The 24,234-nt window shown below is 41.6% G+C and overlaps 1 protein-coding gene across 2 annotated transcripts; it reads right to left on the bottom strand.

Moving 5' to 3' along the window:
- Positions 1-3,512: 3,512 nt before the first annotated feature.
- rnf122 (ring finger protein 122) lies at positions 3,513-24,105 on the bottom strand. Of its 2 annotated transcripts, none has more exons than XM_069682834.1 (6): positions 23,742-24,105; positions 16,849-17,005; positions 8,332-8,377; positions 8,200-8,241; positions 7,985-8,067; positions 3,513-5,279 (listed from the first exon to the last, which is right to left on the bottom strand). In XM_069682834.1, the coding sequence occupies exons 1-6, from the start codon at positions 23,764-23,766 to the stop codon at positions 5,165-5,167; spliced, it is 468 nt and encodes a 155-aa protein (XP_069538935.1). In that variant the 5' UTR covers positions 23,767-24,105; the 3' UTR covers positions 3,513-5,164. The 2 variants fall into 2 exon arrangements, with proteins under 2 accessions (XP_069538935.1, XP_069538936.1); XM_069682835.1 differs by having other exon boundaries at positions 7,985-8,064.
- Positions 24,106-24,234: the final 129 nt, after the last annotated feature.

Here is a 24,234-nt window from a genome sequence, read left to right as displayed (position 1 = left end):
GCTGAGACTGTCATTCCCTTAAAGGTGTTTCTCCATGACTAAATGTTTAAAAAGATGGAAACTTGGCCTGATAATGGCATGAGATAAAAAATCAAAGGATCACCAAATTAAGTGTGATTCATCCTCTGGAGAACACGATTGTGTGCACAAAATTTAATTGTAATCCATCCGTAACTGTTGAGATATTTCAGTCAGGATCAGAATACCGGAAACACAGAACGACAGACTTTGCCATCTGCTACCAGCATGTCCACGGAGCAAAAACTTTAAAAAAGTCAGATAAAATAATCATAATTTTCTGTGAAGGAATTAAGTAGAACCTCAAATTTATGTATCCTCAGGTTTTAACCACTGTTCACCAAGAATTATTGATTGGGCAAATAAAAAATCCTTTGCAGGAAGACAGATCTGATGTTAATTGTGCAACTTCAGCAAAGAGTCCTGCGTTTAGTGAATCTTGATTAGCTTTTTATCTCTAGAAAGTGTCAAAGAAAGAATCAGAAATATAGGGAAAGAAATGTCACTATAGTGATCCAACCAACCTCGTCCGTTGTGTCCTGATGTGTCTTGATGTTTTGCGCCCTCTCCTCGTTGCTCAGGTTTACGTTCGCTGCTACGAAATGCACAGAAAGAGAAATCACCTGACCTTACATTCACTCTGAGTGCCACGACGCTGAAGGTGGGAAGTGACAGAAACAAGCATTTCTCTGTGTGTCCCTCCACCCTGAGTTTGTGCTTGTGTGCTTGTGTGTGTGTGTGTGTGTGTGTGTGTGTGTGTGTGTTGCCATCATCAGTTTATTCACAGCACAGATGGCTCTTTATTGCTCAGGTAGAGGCTGATCTCATGAAAGACTTGCTTATGTTTCCAGGTCCACCCAGGCCCTGTGTGTGTGTGTGTGTGTGTGTGTGTGTGTGTGTGTGTGTACGTGACACATGTGTTCATACCATTCAGGCCCTTTTGAATCACTCCACCATTAAAAACATGTAGTTTGATAAACATTTCAGCCTTTTTAGGACCCTGTAGTTTCCTTCTGCAGCACCAAAACCCGCCCAGCTCTAATATTTTATATATGAATGTAATTTTTCATCATTTTGAAGCCTTTCATCTGTTTACAAATGAAGGCAAAGCTTTCATCTTGCTGTCATCTCTCGGGTTCATCATCACATTTTGCGCTCATGATGAAATTGATTGTAAAACAGAGATTACAACAGTGAAACATGCAAACATCAGCCCCAAGACACACACCTGACACTCTACAGAGATGAAATTAAGGACAGACAGTTAATAAAAAAAAGATATATATAAAGATAAAAAGATATAATTACCATCTGCTGTGTATGTCAAAGGAAAGTTCAGACCTGGCGTCCATCATCCTGAAGTGCTCGTCTCTTCTTCTCTTTGTCTTTTGCCTTAAAAAATAAGAGTTTCCGTAAGTCTTTGTTTTGTATCTTGCAGGAAAGCATAAAGAAGTTTACGTATCTATAAATGATTAAACATCTCTATCTTGCCAAAAATCGTGGGTCAAAGTGGCCTTGCAGGAGTAAACTGAACCTTCTTTCGCTGAGGTTCAAACACCTCCTCTCTCCTCTCCATCTCCACCTTTCCCAGCACCTCCTCTCTCGTTTTCCATCTCTCTCACCCTCTCTATCAGAGCAGTGTTCACTTCCACCCCCTACGAGACTCCTCACCATCTGCCTTCATCCGGAATTCCCTTTCAGGTCCTGCGATGCTCCGTCCTGCCTTTAAGTCTAATTAGAAGGCATCCGGAGTGAGGACGCCGCTTCAGAGTTTTCGATGCTCTGCCACCTGCAATCTGTTGGGGGGAAATAAGTAGGTACCCGCTGGATCCCACCAATAGGACGGGGTCTTGCACATTTAATGAGGCAGCGTACAGATGGTCCTTGTTTTCATTCACATGTCAGATCCTGAGCTCTGACTCCTCCAAATGTGGAAGTTTGTGACCTAGTTTCTCCTGTTACTCACTTATAGAGAGAACATTTCTTTAGAGATGTTGATGTACTGCTCATTAGGGTGCATCTACTGTAATATTGTATTAAATAATTAATTGTTATCTTTAATATTTAAAAAGTGTCTTTAGAAATCACATTTTAAAAGAAAAATGGCTACAGGGAGAAAGTGAAGCTTGCATCTTAATGTGTCTTAATTAAGTGTTTATTTAATTATTATTAAATATATATAAAAATATTTGACTCTTTGAAAGATATTGATAGATGTAGGTCCATTGTGTCTAAGATCGTTTCACACTTTGAATGCACCCTGTCTGGACGGCTGCAACTCCCATTTCACCTGCAACACATCTGATTGTTCACAGCTTTAAAATACTTTTTTTTTATGTCTGATTTTTCATTTATTTTGAGGTAGTGTTGCTGGTTTGTTTTCAGACAGTATCAAGAAAACAATATATATTATAATATTACCAACATTTATTGTTAGTATCAGTCCATACTCCTTGGAAATAACTGTACACTTCACTCACTTTTACCACTTTAACTTCCAAAACAATCCAAACATTATCTTATTACCTTTAGTGTTATCTAGTTTGGTAGATAGTTTTGGGTTAAACTGATGAATCTCAGAGCCAGATGAAAAACTTTTACCTTTTAAAAAAACAATTTACCTCTACAAAGATATAAGAAGAAATGTATTTACTTTAATAACGTTATCCGACTGTTTAAGGCTGAAACACATTGAGTGAAACCACTGAAATACTCTGCATAACACAGCTGCAAGTGTTTTTTTCTAAAGTGGTCCATGTTTCACCTTTTTGAATGATTATGTTGGATATTATTATTTATCTGTTTCTTACTTGTTTTATGTATGAAGAGCTTTTACTTATTACTTGTTTACTATTTTTGCCATCCTGTTTTGTTAATAGAGCTCAATACGACGAAATCGAAACAATCTTGCTGATATGGCAATAAATAAATTAATCTTGAATATAAGGCAAAAAAACCCTAAACTTTGACTCTGATATCTTGCTGAAAAGATTGATTTTTTTTCTCAATTTATTGGTATAAAAAATAAATCAGAACAAGTAGGCCTCTCTTTAAATAACATAAAGAGTCGGTCTAGACCTGTTCTTTTTGTAAAGTGTCTCGAGATAACTCTGGTTATGATTTGGCGCTATACAAATAAAACTTGATTGATTGATTGATTGATGATTTGAAGTATCAAAAATCATATCAGAATAATCATTAAAATTATGTTTTGCAGCCTTTTGACAAGACAAAAGAAGCGGTAATATTATTTTTCTGAAAAAAAAATAGAGTTTAATCAACACATAACTCTAAGGCGCATTAATTTCACGAGAAGTAAATTCACGTCTTAGGTTAAATAACTTGTCCCAAGTCTTTTACACAGGTGTAAGGAGGTGCACTTTAAAGACTCAGACCAAAAATATTGATCTAGATAGAATAATAGAATTATTCATACATAATTACACCAGATGGTGGCGCCAGATACACGACTACCAAGAAATAAACAAGAGAAGCTGAGCAAAACAGACAGTTTATTTATTATTGTTTAAAATTATTTACATCTGTTGGATTACAAAAAGTGGAATGTGGCCAGAATCAGAGTGAAGTGTGTCGTGTGTTAAAAAGCAACAGAAGAGACTTTTTTCCCTTTTTGGCAATCAAACTCATGTATCATCACGTCACCTCTATGTGTGTGTGTGTGTCTATGTGTATGTGTGTGTGTGTGTGTGTGTGTGTGTGTGTGTGTGTGTGTCTATGTGTATGTGTGTGTGTGTGTGTGTGTGTGTGTTGGTTTTTAATTACAGTGCAGGTGCCTTCTGTTATCTGGACAATGTGCTTTGTGAGTTTTGTGCTCAATTTAGGCAGTGTTTTGCTTTCTACGACTGAGGAATGTAAAACAGAATCAACCAGCAATAATGCCACAAAAAACGCTGTTTATGAGAGTGAGGTTTGGTCGCTTCCCGGATGAATTCACAGAACAACACTGAGTCTGTACTGCTGCTTCCTTTCTCCTCAGATGACGCAGCATCTCTGGTACTTCACAGACTTTTTTTTATAAAACGTTCACCACACCTGGAAAGAAGGGACCTTTTTTTTTGTGAATTCAAAGTGCAATAAAAAATCTTTTAACAAAGAACCAAAGTGTTACAGCGAGAGGCAGGAGGTGTCAGCTCCTTCCATCAATATTAACACAATAAAAACATGTCTGAACAATAAAACATCCCTGTGGAAAAGTCACACATGATATCACTGTAGAAGTGGGCGCCACATCAGTATCAGCTGAACGAATCAGAGAAGAAGACTGGATGGAAACACTGATTAATTTGCTACACTTCACCTACAGTTTGAGCTGCTTCATCTAAGAAATGTGATGAATTTAGGTCCAACTTCAAAATCCAGAAATGCACCTTTTTCGATCATTTATTTAACCAGTGAATTTATAACCTTTAAAAATGGTTTTAGTGTCACTGAAATCTGTTTTAATCCACCCTGTCTTTGTCCTCTGTTTAATCTCTACTGGCCTTTTTTGTTCTAGACACTTCCAGACATTTGTAGCACTTGTTGTACCCGTTTTCTTTTTTATAAAGTAGAATTTTCTGTATTGTTAGCAGGGTACCTTCTGTCAACATGTCAACTCGTGCTGCTTTCAGGGACGTGGAGCAGAAAATATCACTTTGTCTTTATGGCTTTGTCTCTTCTTTAACAAGAGTTGAAATAACCTCAGCCCACATTGATATCATTTCATATCAGTGACCACCATGACGAACAACATTCATTCATGTCACTTGTACACATCGCCGTGTCTCCTCCACTTCATCGAGCGATGTCATTAACATCACTCGAGTCTGCGGGAGAAGATGTGATGGAGCGGGTGAAGAGGGGGGCTGTTGAAAGAAGAGTGGTGGAGTGATGTGTGGGTGGCTGGAGATAATCTCTCAGACACTACAAGGTGTCGTGTTGCCATCTCTGAGATGGTGGTTGCTAGGCAACAGCATCCTTTATAGTCCGTCTTCGGGCGGTAACTAGGTTACCCCGACTCACTAACGTCATGTTGGCGTTTTTTCACTGCCTTTCAACATCGTAACTGTGTCCCACTTCCTGTTGGTCGCTAACTTATTCCAGCTGGTTTGGCCCAAAGACTCAGGCTGGTTTGGAGATGAAAGGGTTACACCAGTTCATCCAGCAGAGTCCCTATGCTGTGGTGCTGCTCCGGGGGGCCTGCTATGGGTTTGTTGCACATGGGGCAGACGCAGCGCACCTCCAGCCACTTTACCAGACACCTGCACAGGAGAACACAGACAGGAGGGACATGAAAAGAGATGTCAAAGTGGTGTGAAAAACATTTTTTACCGTTTTAGCTGCTAGTTTGTCGGTAATTCACTTCATAAAGTAGACTCTTTGTACTTTAAAGGGATAGTTCGGATTTTTGGACACTAAGTTGTATTAAATACTTGCTAGTAGTGTAGTGGATGCAAAGCTATTAGCTTACTCACCAGGTCCTGTGGTCGGAGTTCTGTCTGGTTCTGAACGTAGAATAAGTAGTTCCGGCGAGACGCCAGGGTCATTATACAAAAAAGTTTTACCCTACAAAAACAGCACGCAGGCCATGGTGATCCATTTTCAACACAAAATCATCGTCCTAGGATTTCATGTGCTGCGCTGTTCTTTTGGCACTATTTTCTCTCTTGAACAATCCAGTATCACTACGCCTGAGGCCGGCCAGTTTCTCAGGTAAGCCGACCTAGTAGCTGTTTCACGTTGATTCTGACTGATTCGCGTCATTGTTGAAGTTAATATGAAAGTGATGAGGAAGATTTACCTTTAACAACGGATCCAAGGAGACCGCTAAGGGCTTGATACGTGTCAGGAAAATGATGAAAAACGTGCGATGGAATATTTTTATTACTACAGCCAGGAAAATCACAATTTCGCACCTTTTCGACATGTATTTTCCTCTGTGACAACAAACGTCGTCTCACAAGTTACCAATTCCAGCATGTTCTCTTAGAAACAGCTGATGGACCATGTCAGCTGAGAAACCGGCCTGCTGCAGGCGTAGTGATACTAGATTTGTCAAGAGAGAAAATAGTGCCAAAAGAACGGCGCAGTATATGAAATCTTATGACGATGATTTTGTGTTGAAAATGGATCACCATGGCCTGCGTGCTGTTTTTGTAGGGTAAAACTCCACTACACTATTAGCAAGTATTTCATACAACTTAGTGTCCAAAAATCTGAACTATCCCTTTAATCTGTTACTAGGGCTATAAATGACAAGTTTCACTATGAAACAATAGGAAAAAAATTGTTGAAGAAGTGAAATTAAATAAAGTAAAATGTAGTATTAGAATAAAGTAGCTTTAATACACATTTTTTGTTCATTAAGGAAGTCTTCTCTCTGTCTTTAATTCCTCTATGAAGCAATTTCTGCTTTTTCCTTCTGCTTTAGTTTCACTCTGCTCTGTCTGAACATTCAAAATTCTGACTTTCACAGTGATTTCTTCGGCCTATGCTTCTTCATCCAGTCTTAAAATATCGTTTCTATTCAAACCTGTCATTCAGTCTTGCTGTTGCACAACCTCCAGCATATTCAAGGAGGTTCAACCACCACCAGTATCCAGACTCTGTGGGTGATCCTGTCCTGTCTCCTATCTACATACTGTTCAATAATTAGGTCTAATCATTACAAGTCCCATTCAAAGTTATTTATAACGTTGAAATTTGGTTTAGATAATAATAATACTGTTACGGCTGTATGTGTCTCTGTTCTGTTCTGCAGGTGATTGCTCAACGAGGTGCACCTGGTCTTGGAACAGGGCTTGAAAGTCCAGTGCTGACGTCAGAGGCTTTTGAAGTTGGGACTGCTGTCTTGTTGCCTCTCAGACAGGGAGTTGTTGTGTTTCGTTATTTTAGTCTTTATCTTATGATTTGGTTCTGTGTGTGTCTAAAAATAATTCACATGGATTTTGACTGTTTTAAGGTGTTTCGTGGTTGATTTTCGGTCCGTTTGTGGGATGTTGCTCGCCCTGTAGAAGTATAACTAAAGAATAAAATAAAAACAGACATTTCTACTGTGGGAAAAAAGCAGTATATGTTTTGTCTTTGCTGATACGGTCTTGTACATATTTGTGTAGTATGCTCAAACAAAAATATCTCCTCCTGCCTCGTTATGTCTGCCTAACATACTGCTAGCTGTGAGACTTTGCTGGGGAACATGTAAAAAGGGTTCTTCTGGTCCGCCTGCTGTACATCGCTGGGCGCCATGACAGCTGTGACAGGTATAAAAAATTACTATATAGAAATAGTGAATCTTCTTGCTGATGGTCTGGTATGCCTTTCTAGGTCACATAGAGGCATCAGTGTTATAGTATATATAGCGTCTGTGTCATATCCAGTTAAATATGTACGGGGGGGCGGCTGTGGCTCAGTGGTAGAGTCGGTCGTCTCTCAAACGGCAGTTTGGGAGTTCGATCTCTGACTGCTATAGTCACATGTCAAAGTGTCCTTGGGCAAGACACTGAACCCCACATTGCTCCCAAACGCATAGCCATCGGTGTGTGAATGTGTTAAATACTGATTGGAGATTGTGTGTGAGTGTGAAAGGGTGATTGTGACATGTAGTGTAGAAGCACTTTGAGTGGTCTGAAGACTAGCAAAGCGCTATATAAGTACAGTGGGAGGCCCATACCACAATTTTAGACAACTAATATCATGATGTGCTGCACCTTCAGAGGTCATGCAATCTACGCAGTGCATTCTGGGATACGCTACTGCTCTTCCTTCTTACCCAGAGTAAAGATGCAAGAAAATGAATTGGCAGCGTTGTTGAACAAGAGTCCAGCAGAGCCGCGCTGCAGGAGTACATGACTAAAACTTCCGATCAATGAACTTCAAATCAAACACGAGCATTTTCATTAGAGCGAGCCCGGGCAGGTGCAAAGAGGTAACACAGACCAAAGCCTCCGCTGTGCTCTCCTGTACTCACTTCCTGTGGAAAGCATGTTGGCATGGCAACACCCCCAGCTCGTCTTTCACTTTGAAGTCCTCGAGACACACGGCGCACGTCTGCTGTGTGAGAGACGGACAGGACGGAGTGAGACGGGGAGAGTAATAAAATTATCAAACAGTATTTCAGTTGTTTTTGTTTTTGTGACAGCTCACTGACAGAACAACGAGCATCATCATAAATCGCAGTCTTACCCCGTGAAGATTCAACTTTTTGGGATCTCCTTTTAAAACCACCTGCAGGGGGAACAAATACAAAATATTAAGACAGATTATTAACGATCGAGATCTTGAAGTGTACACAATATAAATAAGCCTCAGTTTTACCTCTCTGTATCCAAAGCGTTCACTCTGAGCCTGGTGCCGTAGTTTGCTGTGGATGACAAGAGAAACACACCGATAAATAACTCTGATCCTTTTTATCAATCATAATTTGCGTGTACCTCCTCTGGAAAGTGATGGAAGAAGCTAGCAGAACCTTTACTTAATTAAAACTACAAATTCCACGATGCAAAAATACTCCATCAAAGGTAAAAGTCCTGAACTAAAAGTTTGCTTATGATGCTTTATACTCCCCCACATTCTATGGTTACTTGTATCTTTGCAGGTTATGAACTTGAAGACAAACATGATCTTTTTTCAGAATTATCTATCATAAATTAACTAAAGGTTTTTGGTAATATAGAAAAATTAGTAATAGAAAATAGTAAACTAACAGCCAACTCAAGCCAGTGCCACTTGTGGTCAGCAGAAACGAGACCACACTACTGAATATCTGCAAACTTGTAAGCAACTACTGCTTATTTACTCATCCAGCAGACAGAGAGCAACATCATACATTCTTTTTGATTCTGTTGCAAATATAAGTCTCCTTTCAGCTCTGTTTTTTGGTCACCACAAACTCCTGGGGTAAATAACGTCTCTTTCTCTGTTTTATGCTCCGCTATGTTCACAGGCTGGTCGATAACTGTGTCTGTCAGCTGTTCTATGCTGGACAGGTAGAGTACATTCAGAGCTCTATTCAGTAGAGCAATGAACATGCTCTGATGACACCTTTGGGACTGAACGAAAAGTCACCTAAACAATGAGCTAAAAGACAATGTGACACAACAATTTCATTTAGCAGACGCTTTTGTCCAAAGCGATGTACACCTGAGAGTAAATACAACACAAGCAACGGTCAAGACAGGAGGGAAGGAAGTCAGTCAGCGCCAGCAAACAGCTTCAAGTGCGATCGGACACTGGTGCTGACGGGCAGTGCACAGGGCGTTTTTCTTGTTTGTTTTGTTTTGTTGCTGAAACGCTGAAATGGTCCATACAGCCAAAGGATACTGCAGTGGTTGGTGACGGTTCTCTATGGGTTGACCACTTTAATGCTACACAGTCGAATGATCTATTGCTCCTATGAAAAAAGTGCAGGTTCAGTTCTTATTTTCTAATGTGTTCCATTTGTCTCATTTAAGTCCAGGTGAGGGGAGATTGCTTCCACCGGAGTCAAGGTGACAGTAATCTCTATTTACTGATTCTAGATAGAAATCTGTTCTACAAAGAAATAGGAATGTAGAATCTGTAGGCAGGGGCGTGGATTTCCGGGAAGGCAAGTGTTCTGTTTGAACTACGCTTGTAGTCCGAGTAATACTGACCAATCACGTATCAGCAGGCTGCGGCGTATGCAGGAAAAACAGTCTGTGTGGAGAGCAAAAGCAGGCAGAACGTAATCTTGCGTAATGACATCCCGGCTCCCATCAGCGTCATCTGATGATGATTTGGCTTCTTATTAATCTCTATAAACAGACATCTGCGTGCTAACAGATAACAATCTGTTCTAGATCTAAAATTTAACTAGAGATGAATTCCCTTGACGCTGTGTCACGAAAGCCGTTTAGCACTCAGATTTCCCGACTTCCTCAAATACATCAGACTGATCCGACCTCCGTTCAACAAACGAGCATTTTAAAAGTTTTCTTCTCCTGAATTTTTACTACAAATTACTACAAATTTACAGATCTGCATCATGATGTTGACATTTTGGCAAAAGGTAAGAACCGTTAATTAAAGTACATCACAAGAAAACATTTTCTCTTTCTGTAACAATGCAACACGCGAAAAAGTCTTGGGAAATCAATTATCGCTCACCGCCCGGCACGTTCACCACTGTCCCCAGAGACTATATCGTCTCACACTATAGCTGATGCGAGATTGAGGTGACAGTCATAACAGAGCTCCTCCCTGATTGGCCAGAGACAGCAGGTAACAGGCTGTAAGAGGTGTGGGAAAACAACATACTGGTTGGATAACAGGAAATACACCTTAGTCCATTCTGGGCCTTCTGTAGATGCGATATACTGATGAATATTTACTCTGTTTTTTACCAATAACTCTGCTTATAGGTCCCTAGATCATACACACTGGACCCTTAAACTTGGTCCCAACAGTGTGTTCTATTGGTGGATTTGATGTATTGGATCATTATCATTATCCCTCTGAGATAGTGTTAGTCTTGAGTCTGAAGTATAGTACATGAGTACACTTGTTTATTAGGAGATAAAGATGTCTGTATTTACTCTGAGCGGGGTTCAGCTTCAGGTCATTGTGTTCTGGCTGTGACTAAAGTGTGTGTGGTTAAATTATAAGACATCATGTGTAACAGAAGCTGTGTAATTGCAGGGTAAGCTCTGATAATTGACCATCTTTTCCATCGCTGCAGTGGCCACACATCCACACACACACAGATCCATGTTCCTCTGCAGAGCGCACACACACATTGTTTCCAAGTAATCGCGTAACTACACGCGAATGCAAACACACGCACACAAGTACACAAACACGGCTAATGAGTACGTTGCCTCTTTGAGTCCCTGCACCACCCCGAAACCAACAATGGAGAGGAGATCTTTATCGCTGTGTCTGTTCGGGAGGTTATTTTTGGACTCCTGTTTTTACACAACTAAACTTAGACTCAAATCTCTGTCACAGTCTGCGATTTGAGCCTGAAACCAAACGGAGAAACAGCATCTGAGATTAAAGAAGAGTGTTTATTTGTGATCTGATCCCCCTAAAAATATAAAAAATGCTGCTTTAAGTAAGGAAGTGACAGCTATTCGTTGTTTTTGTCACTTGGTTTATTGTTTACACTGATTGCAGCAAACAATCTCCCTGCAGAACAATGTGAGGATACACGTTTAACATGTGTGTTCCCAGGCCTGCACAGGGATGTGAAGTGGGTGAAAGGGGGGCACGACGCCCATTTAAGTGCCTCACTTTGACTGTTGTGTCCCGTCTGCGAGAACAGAAGTCCTCATTCAGATACTTATGGCCAGCCCTTATTGTAAGTGAGGAACAATGATTCAACAGGTATGAATGATTTAATGATAAACTATATAAAGACTTTGTTCCATGTAAGAGGACATCAAATAATAGAATATTTCGATGGTTTCTGGTGTCAGGCAGGCAGATATTTTACTCTAATATTTCTTCCTATTTGCTGACATTTTTTTAAAGCCTTTTACTACATTATATAGTTAGCCTCTGGTCTGGTTAGCAGGTAAAACTTCTATTTCAGAATCAGTATTATTATTCCCTTATTAATAATAATTATAAAACTTTTGTAACTTTCATATTTCTATCAATTCGATCCCATTCAGGCTCGCGGGGGGGACCAGTCAATCACAGGGACACATAGAGACAGGCTCACGCTCACACCTACGGGCAATTTAGAGTCACTAAGGAACCTGACGAGCATGTCTTTGGACTGTGGGAGGAAGCCGGAGTACCTGGAGAGAACCCACGCATCCACGGGGAGAACATGCAAACTCCACACAGAAAGGCCCACTTCGTCCAAACCGGGATTCGAACCAGGAACACAGTGCAGCCCATGTAAAATCTTTATTTATTTTGAAGCACATTGTTGCAGTACTAGATTACTAAACTTGACCTTACTGTAGGTAACATATTTTACAGTGTTACTTCCACAGCCTTCAAATGTGGAACAGCTTTCCTTTTTGTTTTCCTTCATCTGAGCGTCGAGTTTGTTTCTTTTTCTTTGGATCTTCACTTATTTTTGAAGTTGTATCTGTAGTCATCGATCTTTTCTTTCTTTGTTCAGCCATAGTAGATTACTGTTTACTCGCAACACTTGCAGAGACCGGAAAAGCAGCCGCTTAGCTCCGCCTACCCTCTCCGGCAGACCAACCACTGCTGGGTGATGGTTGTTCCGCGATGTCGCCACAGACACCCAGTCTGTAACACTGCAAATGCAAAGGCTTTCATCAGTGAGCCACAGGCTCAATCACCATTGTGTTACCTCATTCGGAGATAGATAGTGACTTAACAGACATTTATTCAAATGAAAAAGTTCGACATTGTTACTTTAAAAGGAAAAAACTACAAATAAACGAGATAGTCCCAGCTTCTTCAATGTGACAATTTGCACATATTTTCTTCTTTCGTCTGTATTCTGAATATTTTTTATATTTGAAAACAGAAAAATGTATTTTATAAAAACTTTGTTTAACTTTTTATTCTTCTACATCTTTAGTTGACTGGCTCTCATATGCCATCTCACAGTACTCTACTTCAACATTCATAGTTTACAAATCATGACCAACAGCTGGAGCTCTGGTTGGTCGGACACCTGCTAACAATTAAGAGCATAAGAGCTAAATCAATCAATCAGTGTGTTTATTAATTACAATAATATGTGGGGTCAAATTGTTATAACAATGATTGCTGCAGTCATATTAATCGTTTCGTATAAACTGTGTTTCCAGGTGACTCATTCAGGGCAACAGAGACGACTTTTATAAGCCTCCTCTCAGACAGAAACCTTTTCCGAACGCCCCCTGTAACTGTTCACATGTAGACGACCTCCAGCTGGCCCTCTCTGCTGCCGAAACATTTTAGTTTAACCATCTGTCTGCTGTCCAATCCTCTGCAGGTACAATAGTGACTGTATGACCATTTTTAAGCTTTATGGAGCTGCAGGGGATGTTAAAAACACTTTGCAAACCATTGAAGTTACACTAACCAGTCATGGTTTCCTGTCTTCTAACAACAGAGTTAAGTTTCTTTCCTCAGCGATATGGACCCCTGAGGGGATTTCACAGGTCCGGCCTCAAGGATCACTGACAGGAAATTAAGCGAGTCAGTAAATGTATTTGGGGCAAGTGGCTCTGCTGGCTCAATGTCTCTGCTCTCTGTCACTCGATATTGTCCGTCTAAAGACACGTGGTTGTCAACATATCCCTCTCACAACTGTAGGAAACTGTCAGAGGGAAGGTGGAGTATGACAAAGGGCCGGCAACTGGAGGCTCTGTTTTCTGACGCTCTTTGGCGTGAGGAGGAGCTGCGAGCCGAGCTGCCGCTATTATTATCTCATCTTGTTTCTCTTATTTGTGATAAAGTAAAAATATCCAGACACCCTATGACTAAATCCTGAAAACCAGTTAGATGAGAAACTATTTAAAAATGCCTCTCTTGTGTAGTGAAGGCACTTCTGTGTACTCCTCCAGTTTGAGGCATTTTCACATCTTAATTTGAAGGTAGAGAGAATTGTGTGTCCTTAGCAAATCCTCCCCAGATCTCCAGGCTTTTTAGAAATCGTTATATAATTGCCTCGTATGATTAGCGGACAAACCTTCACTTTATTTTTTTTCCAAGAATCTCCCTCAGCGTTAAAACCGAACATCACAAACTCTGTGACACACAGGATTAAGAGCGAGCCTGTCTGAGAGGGATAATAGGGAAACCAGCACCCAGCAGAGAACAGCATTCATCGCTCCGCATTCATCTCCTAAATCACCTCGTCTATAAATGAATTCACAATCACACTCCTACCTAAGACTACCTTCAAGCATGTTAATGGGGCCAAAAGGAAGTGACTCATATGTTATGATTCATAGGCAAGTGCTCGAGAAGAAACAGAATGGATCGCAGCTTGTGACAGAGTTGATGGTAAGTATATTTGTGAGCTCAAGGCCAAACAAAACAACCACTTGAGCACTACGTCATGTTGATCAATCAAAACTAAATGCTGAGATGTGCTCAGGCGGCTGTGCTCGCTGTTGTTGTTAGATACTGACTGATCAGACTTCTTATCTGGCGAGGTTTTCTTCTTTCTAGGTAATAACTACAGTGTAGAAACACAATGTTGATGCTTTTTTCTGTCTTTGAAAGACTTTTCTTCTGGTTTTCTTCATCGTCACATGAGGTGCTCCCTGTTGACTATTTCAATTTTTTCCTGAGCAGTTAGGATTTCTCATCCATGAAAGATGAATTCTATGCCCTACCCTGGAAACAACGATGAGTGAATTTAATTTCACCAAAGAGTCCATTGAGAGTCTTTTCATCATCTGATCTTCATCAGCAGACAAAGTGAGTTTTTGTTTTTAAAAATCAACATAAATTTGGGCAAACTCTACTTACTGATGAAGATTATGTGACATGACCAAAAACTGCAGAACGGCCACTGAGTGAACTTGGGCTGAGACAGTTTTGACCAATGTCTTATTTATTTATTGGCCAACAGATAAAATAACAGCAGCATAAAAAAGTTGTGATTGTACTGACTTATGAGCGCTGTCGCCTCACAGCTAGAAGGTTCCTGGTTCGAATCCCAGTTCAGATATAGGAAGCCTTTCTGTGTGGAGTGTGGAGGCATGTTCTCCCTGTGCATGCGTGGGTTCCCTCCGGGTACTCCGGCTTCCTCCCACAGTCCAAAGACATGCTCGTTAGGTTCATTGGTGACTCTAAAATTGCCCATAGGTGTAAGCGTGAAAGGTTGTCTCTCGCCCAATGACAGCTGGGATAGGCTCCAGCAACCGCTGCCACCCTGAACAGGATAAGCGGTATAGATAATGGATAGACGGACGATCAAACTTTAATTTAGTATGTTTTGATAAAAATTTGTAGACGTCTTTCAGACCACCAGATGAATGTTTTAGCTTCGTTTTGTACAATAATTCTCTAAAGGTTTATAATATAACACTGACTGTTTTCACATTGTAATTTATTGTTATTGTAAATATTAATTATTGATGTTATTGCTATAAAAATACTGTTATTAGCCTTTAAAATATGCAACAAATGTTTGAATGAAATGATTTAAAGCGTGTTGAGTTTCTGCTGTCGGCTGGTTTTCTGGGTCAAGAATGAACTTAAGAATTTAGAGGTTGATTTCATTGTTGGCACTGTCATCAATAATCAATCAATAATTTAAATATAATCATAGAGATAGAATAATCTACAGAGGAGGCAAATACAGAATTCAGCAAACAGCGGCTCAGTCCTGAACAATACCAGCTGTAAATGTTAGTGACGTGCGTCGTGCACTTTGTTTTCCAGACAGCACGTTGGCTCTTCGTGTCTGCAGCTGACACGTTTTTTTTTAATTGTTTGACATTTTGATAACAAGCGTTTGGACAGTATTCAAAATGGTATCCAACACCAAAAATAGCCCGTCACATTTTGAGTTGTCACGTAATTTTCCGAAGATGCTGCTCGGTCATCTTCCTGCAGGTGTTGAGGTTTCTGTACGAGCTTTTGTTCTCTGCATGTATTCATGTATGATGTGTGTCTGCGTGTCTGTGCTCCCACTGTGTGCCATTCAGGCCGTGTTTATTCTGAGCCCAGGCTCTCTGCAGCTTTCCTCGCTGCTGTCCTCACACATTGTGACGGGCCGCTTCCTGTTGCCTCATATCCCGTCCTTCAGACACACACGTCCCCTCAGCTCATCAGGGAGTTCACAGTCAACAGTGAGAGAGGTCACCCTCTTCCTCTTTGCTTTCCTACGTCCTTCTCTATCTCACTGTTTTCCTCGCATGCACACATACACACGGACACGCAATCTCCCTACGGTTTTCAGGCGTGGCAGTGTCAGTCGCTCGGCCACTTTGGTCCCGACTGAAATATTCCAAAAACTACGGTATGGGATGGATAGCCATAACATTTTATTCAGAGGCCCAACAGATGATGAATTCATCTATTGCAACCATGAGGTCAAAGGTCACTATGTCAAAAACCTTTGGTTCATGACCAAATGCTCACAAAAATAACAACATTTCCATCAGCCTCAGCTATGCTTTGATTATTAGGCTAAATAGCAACGGTTAGCATGCTAACACCTTACATTATATGTTGCAGAAGTTTGTTGATTTCATTTTTAAACCTGAGTATGGTCAGTCTCTGGTTTAGTTTTTCGAGGAGATCTGAACAGTCCGTGTGGAGAGCAAAAGCAGGCGGAACGTAATGCACGGTAATGACATGACAATGGCTCCCATCAGCGGTCATCTGACAACAACTTAGCTTCTTAATAATCTCTATAACCAGACATCTGCAGCAAGTTCAGCTAACGATCCGTTCTAGATCTAAAATTCAACGTGAGATAAATTCCCTTGACGCGGTGTCGCGAAAGCCGTTCAGCGTTCAGATTTCCCAACTTCCTCAAATGCATCAGAAATGATCGACCCGCCCTCCGTTCAACCAACGAGTATTTAAAAAGTAGTTTTCTTCTCCTCTTGAGAACAGACCTGACAAAGCTTAATTTTTGCTTTTTACTAATCTGCATCATGATGTTGAAATTTCGGCAAAGGTAAAACTGGTTCTTTTTCTTTAAACAATGCAGCACGCGGAAAAGGAAGTTGTTTATCGCTAACCACCGGCTACATGCCCCTGCATGTTCACAGTTGTGCCCAGAGGCTCTGTCGTCATCAGACTATAGCTGATGGGATCCAAGATTGGGGTAGATGGGACCTTCTCCTGAACCTTCTAATGATGCACGCTCAGTCTTGTCTCATTCCGAACATTTCTTGTTTGTAATCACACATTTCTGGATCTGTTTCCCCTCACCTGATGAAGTAACAGCAGAAGATGAGGCTCAGGATGAAGACAAAGATGCCGGTCCCAAAGATGACCATGTAGATGTTGAGTGGCAGGTCCTGGAAGGTGATGGGCGGCATGGTGCACGACTTGTTGGAGTAAACCAGTCCCAGACCACAGAAGCACCCTAAGACAGAGGGAAGATTTAAAAACAGATTCGCAGGAAGAGCATGACCGTGAGAGGGGCATGCTAAAAAACATTAAATATAACCCTTAGATTGAAGCTTTACACGCACACGCACAGACAAAAGTGTTGATGGAAAAAGGTGGATAAAGACGGCTGCTGTCCCCTTCCTATAATTGTAAACGAGTCCTTTTTAATGCCGTACTTAAACATGTAAATCACTCTTAATGCTGTATCCAAGCAACATGGATGCACCTCCTAACACTGCAGATCCACACTTCTCTGTGTGATAGCAGGTTAGTGACGTTTAAATGCTTTAATTAGGACAGACGAGACAATAACAGTTAGTCCTAGACACAGGAATATATCAACTCAGCCGTCTTTGTTAGAAATACAATGAAATATCTTTTAACACACGGGTGAAATGACGTGCTGTTTGAGGACAATGGCAGTGTTAAATCTCAAACCAGTTTTTATTTTAGATCAAGAAGTCTGTATCTTGCACAGGGAGGTGATTTATCCGTATATAAAAGCAGATACTGTACAAAATAATGTTTTTATGGCTTAAACGAGCGCTGTTAGGGAGAACTTTGGAGTGCGCTCCAATCCAAACAGATGGTTTTCCCATTAAAGGTGCCCTCTTTTGTCTCATCCTTCCTGCTTTGACGCTTCAGTGTGTGTGTTTGTGTTACCATGAAATAGATTATCACTGTAGCACGGCCGTCTGCAGTCAAGGTCAGAGGTAGAGAGGTGGGGGAAGGGGGGGAACGAATGTGGCATAACATTGGACAGGTTGCAGTGTGTGTGCTGGTTACAGTATTTGTTACCTTATGTTTACGATGTTTTAAGATCCAGTGGAAGTAGAGCAGAGGAAGAGTTGTAGATGAGACGAACAGAGATACAGAGAGTGCACTTGTGTGTCTGTATGAGTAATGAGAAGTCAGTATCTGCATGTGAGAGGGGGCTTTGTAAGATCAGGGTCACACTAACCCTGTGAGTGATAGTGAATCAGTGCTCGCACAGGACTCATCACGGGCTGCTGATATGAACCTCTTCACATCAGAACGTGAACAGGAGGCCGGGTTTCATGGACAGTCTGCAGCTTTTCATGTTGATCAAACACTACAGCGGCTGATTTCACTGATGAGCATGACTTCACCCTGTGACGGTAGTCGGAGAAATCAGCTTTTGTACTGTTGAATCCAAATGGGGAGCTTCAGATTCTTAGCTTGCTTGAAGTAGAAACCAACATTACAACATAGAACAGCACAGATAGGAGCTTTGACGGAAACAAATTCACCAGCCGTTTCTTTGTGTGTCAAGTTTGAATGTTCTTCCTCTTTGTTTATTTGAACAACATTCAGCTGGATTGGAAACTCTAAATGTCTGTGTGTTTTGAGTTGTCTGTCTGTGGATGCATGGGTGGATGGAAGGATGGAAGGATTGGTAAGACTAGTAAGGTCAAACAGGAGAAACCTTTTAGAATGTGTGGCTCTATTGATGGATGGACAGATTGGTGGAAAAATGGATGGATGATTGAAAAGAAATAGAAGGTTGGATGATGGAAAGTTTAGTGGATAAATACTTAGAGGATACATGGATGGATGGATGAAAAGACAGATACAGGGATAGAGGGAGGGACGGATGATGTATGGGTAGATGGATAGATGGCCGGATTGGTGGATAAATGGTGGAATATTGGCTTGATGGCTAAATGGATGGATGGATGGATGGACAGGCTCCTCAGTGTGCCCACACACAGGATAAACATCTTATAAAATGGTTGTGTGAAGGGATGGATGGACGTATGGACGTATGGATGGATCTACCACACAGCTCTGAATGGCTACAAACACGATAAGCATTTTAGAAGCATTAGCTAGATGGATGAATGGATGATTGGTGGATAGACATGATAGCTCCTGGCTGCAAGCAGGATAAGCCTTTAAAACTGTACAGTTAGATGAATGGATGGACAGATTGGTGGGTTGATGTATGGAGGTAATGCCTCCATGGCTGGATGGGTGGATTTAAAGAGAGATAGAGGGATGGATCATGGATAGATGGATGGAGGAATAATAGCTCTATGGCTTGACAGATGTAAGGATGGCTGAAAAGACACATACAGGGATAGGGATGGATGGATGATGGATGGGTTGATGAATGGATGGCCTGATTGGTGGATAAATGGTGGAATATTTGGCTTGATGGCTAAATAAATTGATGGATGGATGGAAGGTTTTGCAAACAGAAAGTTGGATGAATTATGGGTGGGTACTTGGATTGATGGATAGAATGGTGGATGGATGGATAAATAGATGAACGGATGGATGGAGGATTAAAGGCTAAATAGTTGGCTGGATGAATGATGGATGGAGGAATAATGACTGGATATTAGATAGATGGATGGCTGGGCAGATAGAAGAATGGATGGATGGATGGATGGTTGATGGGGAGATGGAAGGATGAAAGCAACAAATGCATGTACAGACAGACGTAAGGATTGACAGATGAATACATTGATTAATGATCAGACAAGCGTTTGGATGGAAGGATTAACAGATGATGGACAGACGGATGAAGGGATGAATGGAGACCTTTTCCAGCTTCATTTCCCTGTGGCAGGTATTGTTTTCTTGGGGCCGAGTTTTTTTTTTTTATCGATCGTGGTATTTCTAGTCGGCCCTGCAGCCAAAGTGACACGTTGACATTTCTATTTGACATTTCTCCCGCCTCACAGTGGAAATTGCAGTATGAGAGGATCAATACTTCCCACCTCTTAGTTCCACTCTCTCTGAATGAGAAGTGATGCTTCATTTATCGATGGACACGCATTCAAGACCACTAAATTACCTCACTCAGCGAGAGGCGATCGTTACGGCAGACCTCGACATTCGCCTGATCCTCAATCAACAAAGTCCAAATGAATGAGTAAATTTAACACTCTGAAAAAGGGCATAAGAAGGGTCGAGGCCTGGATTTTATAAATACTGTGGTCATGACTCAGGTCATCTTACTACAGCCTTTCACCTCCTGCAAGATATCAAGAATTCTCCTTGAGCGGGATTTCTCTTTCTGGATACAGTCCCAGTGAGCTGATGTGGGAACGCAGCAGGTAATAGTCCGGAGCATTGACACTGTTTTGCATCCTCCTCTTTTCTGCTCGCCTCACTTGCCATATCATGTTGTCTACTCTTGCGTTTTTATTGATGAAATGTCCTTATACATGTTGTAGTGATATTAACCCAGAAACAGTGACCATACCGGAAGACTCCTACACCTCCTGCACACTCTACCCAGGCGCCCCCCTCGCCTAAACCTAACGGACCATTTCCATTGGTTGAGAATGACTCTAGCAAGAACCATCTGTGTGCTACATGTTTGAAAGGGCAAGTCCGGACAATGACAGGACCTGATTGTGTGGAAAATGTCTGGAGTTCATACATGAAAACGGCTTTCAATTGAGTGCACCTAGAACCGCTTTCCCACTGGTCAGAAAACCTGCTAACACCCACTAACACCCGGCTTTTTTAATGGGAAAGGTTACAATTGGCATTCAGACCCAGGTCAAGTGACTCCGCGGTAGACTCGTGTAATTATTGCCTCGGCTCTGAACAGCAATGATGGGAAAACAAAATCCGGGTCGACACGCTAATCTCCGCTATCATCTCGGCTACAAATTCCGCTCGTCTCCGTCCCAGCAGCGCTTGAACATCGTTCCAAATTTTTCAGCGCCGAGTTTGATAAATAGACTGAATAGATGTAATAAAGACCTAACCACAGTAACATCTTCACTGGCCTCCATGCTGGTTACCCTGTCTCCGGCACATTTGTGACGTCAGACGGTGACGGTGAAGGAGTATACGCGACTGGCAATGGGAAAGAGACGATCAGCATCTATAAGCGGGTCTTCCCGGGTCTGAAAAACCTGCGTCAACACGCTAATGCTAGTGGGAAGTATTACGTTATAACCATTGCAGCCTGTATTAAGGCTGCTGTCTGGGGCAATCTAATGGACCCATTCCAAAACTTTTCAGAACTATTTAGACCCCAAACATGTAAATATAGGCCCCAGGTTTAAAACACTGTAATTAAAACCCTTTAAAAAGCTCAATATGTCGTGCACGTGGGTGGGTGCACGTGCATTAAAAAGTTTCATCTCATGAAATCCTCCATATTCATAACCGCATTGACCACCGCGGTAGATGGACATACGTGAGGATCCGCTTTAAACAAACGCTAAATGCATCATCAATCGGCATCGCCTTTATATTTGCAACATGTCTGCTTCATGAGGACCATCAGCAGACAAAGACACACTCAGAGGGATCGGGTGGGGGTTGGGGGGGGTGTATGTTCCTTTTCTTGTATTCATGTCACTGCACAGCTGATGGCACAAATCACCTGTGAAGCTGCTGCAGACTCCCAATCCAAATCTGGGTCATTCGTATTCAAGTCTTTGTGTGTGATCGTCACGTCACGACTGTCTGTTTGTATGGATGGGCGCTCACGTCTTCCCTCTCCACCATTGAATGCATGAAGAGCAGACAGCAATATGTGATATTTTGCTTTTGGGTGGAGTCGTGCATGACCACTGACCTATATATTGGCACACTCAGGATGCTCCTCGTGGTGCCAAGAGTAGCAGCTGCAGAAAAAAAGGATGAAGGCTAGCGAGCGAAAGTTCCCATTTTGCCTACAGAGGGAATCTGAGTCAGACTGCATGTTTGAGTCTCAGCTGTCAGACACATTCTCGTGTTTTTGTTCCAAAAAAGGCAGGAAAGTCCCTCCGTGATTTGATGGAGCTGTAAAATATCTCGACTAAGGCAGCTTCCCTGACAGCTCCTACGAGATGCCTGCTGGGGTTTTGTCCTATATACCGCCGCGTTCACACAAAGCTGCTTCTGCCGCCGCTGCTGCTCGCACTGAAGACAGAACTTTCCATCAAATATTCAACAGTTCACATGGGGGGGAAACACTCAGGCATGCCTGCATGATGAAGGCTGCTGGTTTATCCAAGAAGAAAGTAGGTTGGGCCCTGAACTCACCCATCACATGCATGAGAGCGCTACATGTGTCACACATAAACACAGGCACACACACAGAGCAGATGCTGAGCTGAGGCTGCCTGATACTGCTTCATTTTTCCAGCAGAATGTCACCCTTTGATACCATGTTTGTGTGCGTGTGTGTGTGTGTGTGTGTGTGTGTGTGTGTGTGTGTGTGTGTGTGTGCGTGCGTGTGTGTACTATCCCCCGATGAGAGCAGGGGAGTAAAGCAGCACAAAGGGAGTAATTGTTCTTGTCTGAACACCACCAACAGTCCACCGAGGAGGCTGCTGCTATTGCTGCCCTCAAACAGGCGAAGTCAGAAGTAAAAAAAACACGACCAATCCATCATCTTCACCCGGTCTCGCTGTGACAACGCAGCACTGAAACACAACATTTCACTGCAATGAAGGGATTCTTTTTTTGTGTAAGCATGACCGATACAGCTCTTGACGCAAACAGCAGGTTTCAAACATGACAGAGAAGTTGTTCAGACTTTTTGACTGTTGAAGATAATTGGTCAAGGCCAAGAGGAGTGTAAGCGAGAGAGAGTGCAAGATAGAGTCAGTCAGTGTAAACAAGATTACCCACAGAGGCAAAACGCTACAAAGAGAGCACAATGGCCGTCTTTGTGTGGCTCTCAGCTGAATTAATTTAGATGGATATAAAGGATTCTATTGATTAAGCCATCTATCAGTCGAACAATCAATCCACACATTGATTAAACATAAAGATAATCAGCTTTAACGTGTTCTTCACAGGCTTTTAATAAAGGGTTCAAATTATCAGGTTGATTATACTGATTATTTTCCCAGCTTATCCTTTTGTCTTTTAAAGTCAGGATTATAATTGTTATGTGCTTGTTTCTTCATCCTTTGTGTTTGCGTGCTCTTATTCTGTTCTAACTGTCTCTTGGCCTCGCTGAAAATAAGGACATGCCTTCGATTATTCCTTGAAATGTGAAGGCAGTTTGAATTAATGAGGCAAAAATCGTGGAAAATGCCCATGTGATTAAAATAGCTTCATCTGTCTTAAAAATACATTCAGTTTAACATCATATAAACAAAGAATTATTATTGTTTGAAACGCGGGAATCAGGATGTATGTGACATTTTAGCTCAGAAAAAGACTGAAATGATTAATCGGGTGGATAAACGGTAATTAATTTTCCTTCATCAACTAATAATTGCAGCTAGTTGTAAGCAGATAAAAGGGCATTTATAATTGTTCCGTAATTGTCAGCATTGATGACTTCTAACTTATACATATTTAGACGTTATTTCACTATATTGTCATCCAATTTCCTGTGGGCTTCCACGTCTTTGTGTCCACAGGAGTAGTATATGTTGAAAAAAACATCAATGAACTCTTACATAAAATATTTTATACATTACAATTACTGTAAATAATCCCAGGCTGTCAAAATAAGATGTCACCAACTTTAAACTCATTATAAAAACACTCACATGTCTAATAGGAGTGATTTTGTGCTCCTTAGTATTTCCATTCCATACAATGGAAATGTCTAAATTTAGAAACGCTGGGTGATTCAGACACTACAGTCTTGTTCTATTATATTCCTGCCACCAGAGCTTCACTGATCCGACATAACAGGCTGTATTAATACACATTAGCCTTTATCACAGAGGCCTAACGATACACAGCTCGGACAATATAAAATGACTGCTCACCGTTACACCACTGAAACGGGTGCATCAATGCACCAGAGGGAGTCCTTGCCGGCGGGGTCGGATTCGTGTTTACCAACAAGCCGCAGCTTCTCCAGCGCGAGCAGGCGGATGAGGGTGACCGCTAATAAAGTGCACGAGCGGCGTGAAAGGTGAGCGAGACAAAAGCACCTGTAAAAATAAAAAGACGGATAAAAAAGGGGGGTATAAAAACCGTTTGACGAAACTTGAAGCGAGGTTTTGTCACATTATTTTGGTCCTTTGCCTGTCGAGTCAAAAAGAAGAAATGCTGGTGTGGATTTCCTCTTCTTCTCCTCGCTGTAGCTTCTCTGTGCTCTGTTTTTATTAATAGACGGCATAACACTGACCCAGCAGCAGCATCTGTTTGAGAGAAGGGGGAAACTAGAGCACTGGCTCGCTGTTCCTGCTCCCGCCCACGCAGACGTGACTGACAGGCCGCGGAGCCAATCAGAAGGCAGCCTGGGTCAGCGTGAGT

The sequence above is a fragment of the Semicossyphus pulcher genome, unplaced genomic scaffold, assembly GCF_022749685.1.
Source record: "Semicossyphus pulcher isolate SPU_LCO1_2020_fin unplaced genomic scaffold, fSemPul1.0.p SCAF_6, whole genome shotgun sequence".
Taxonomy (NCBI): Eukaryota; Metazoa; Chordata; class Actinopteri; order Labriformes; family Labridae; genus Semicossyphus; species Semicossyphus pulcher.
Note: the sequence above shows the minus strand (reverse complement) of the source record. Positions and strands in the feature narration are given on the sequence as shown.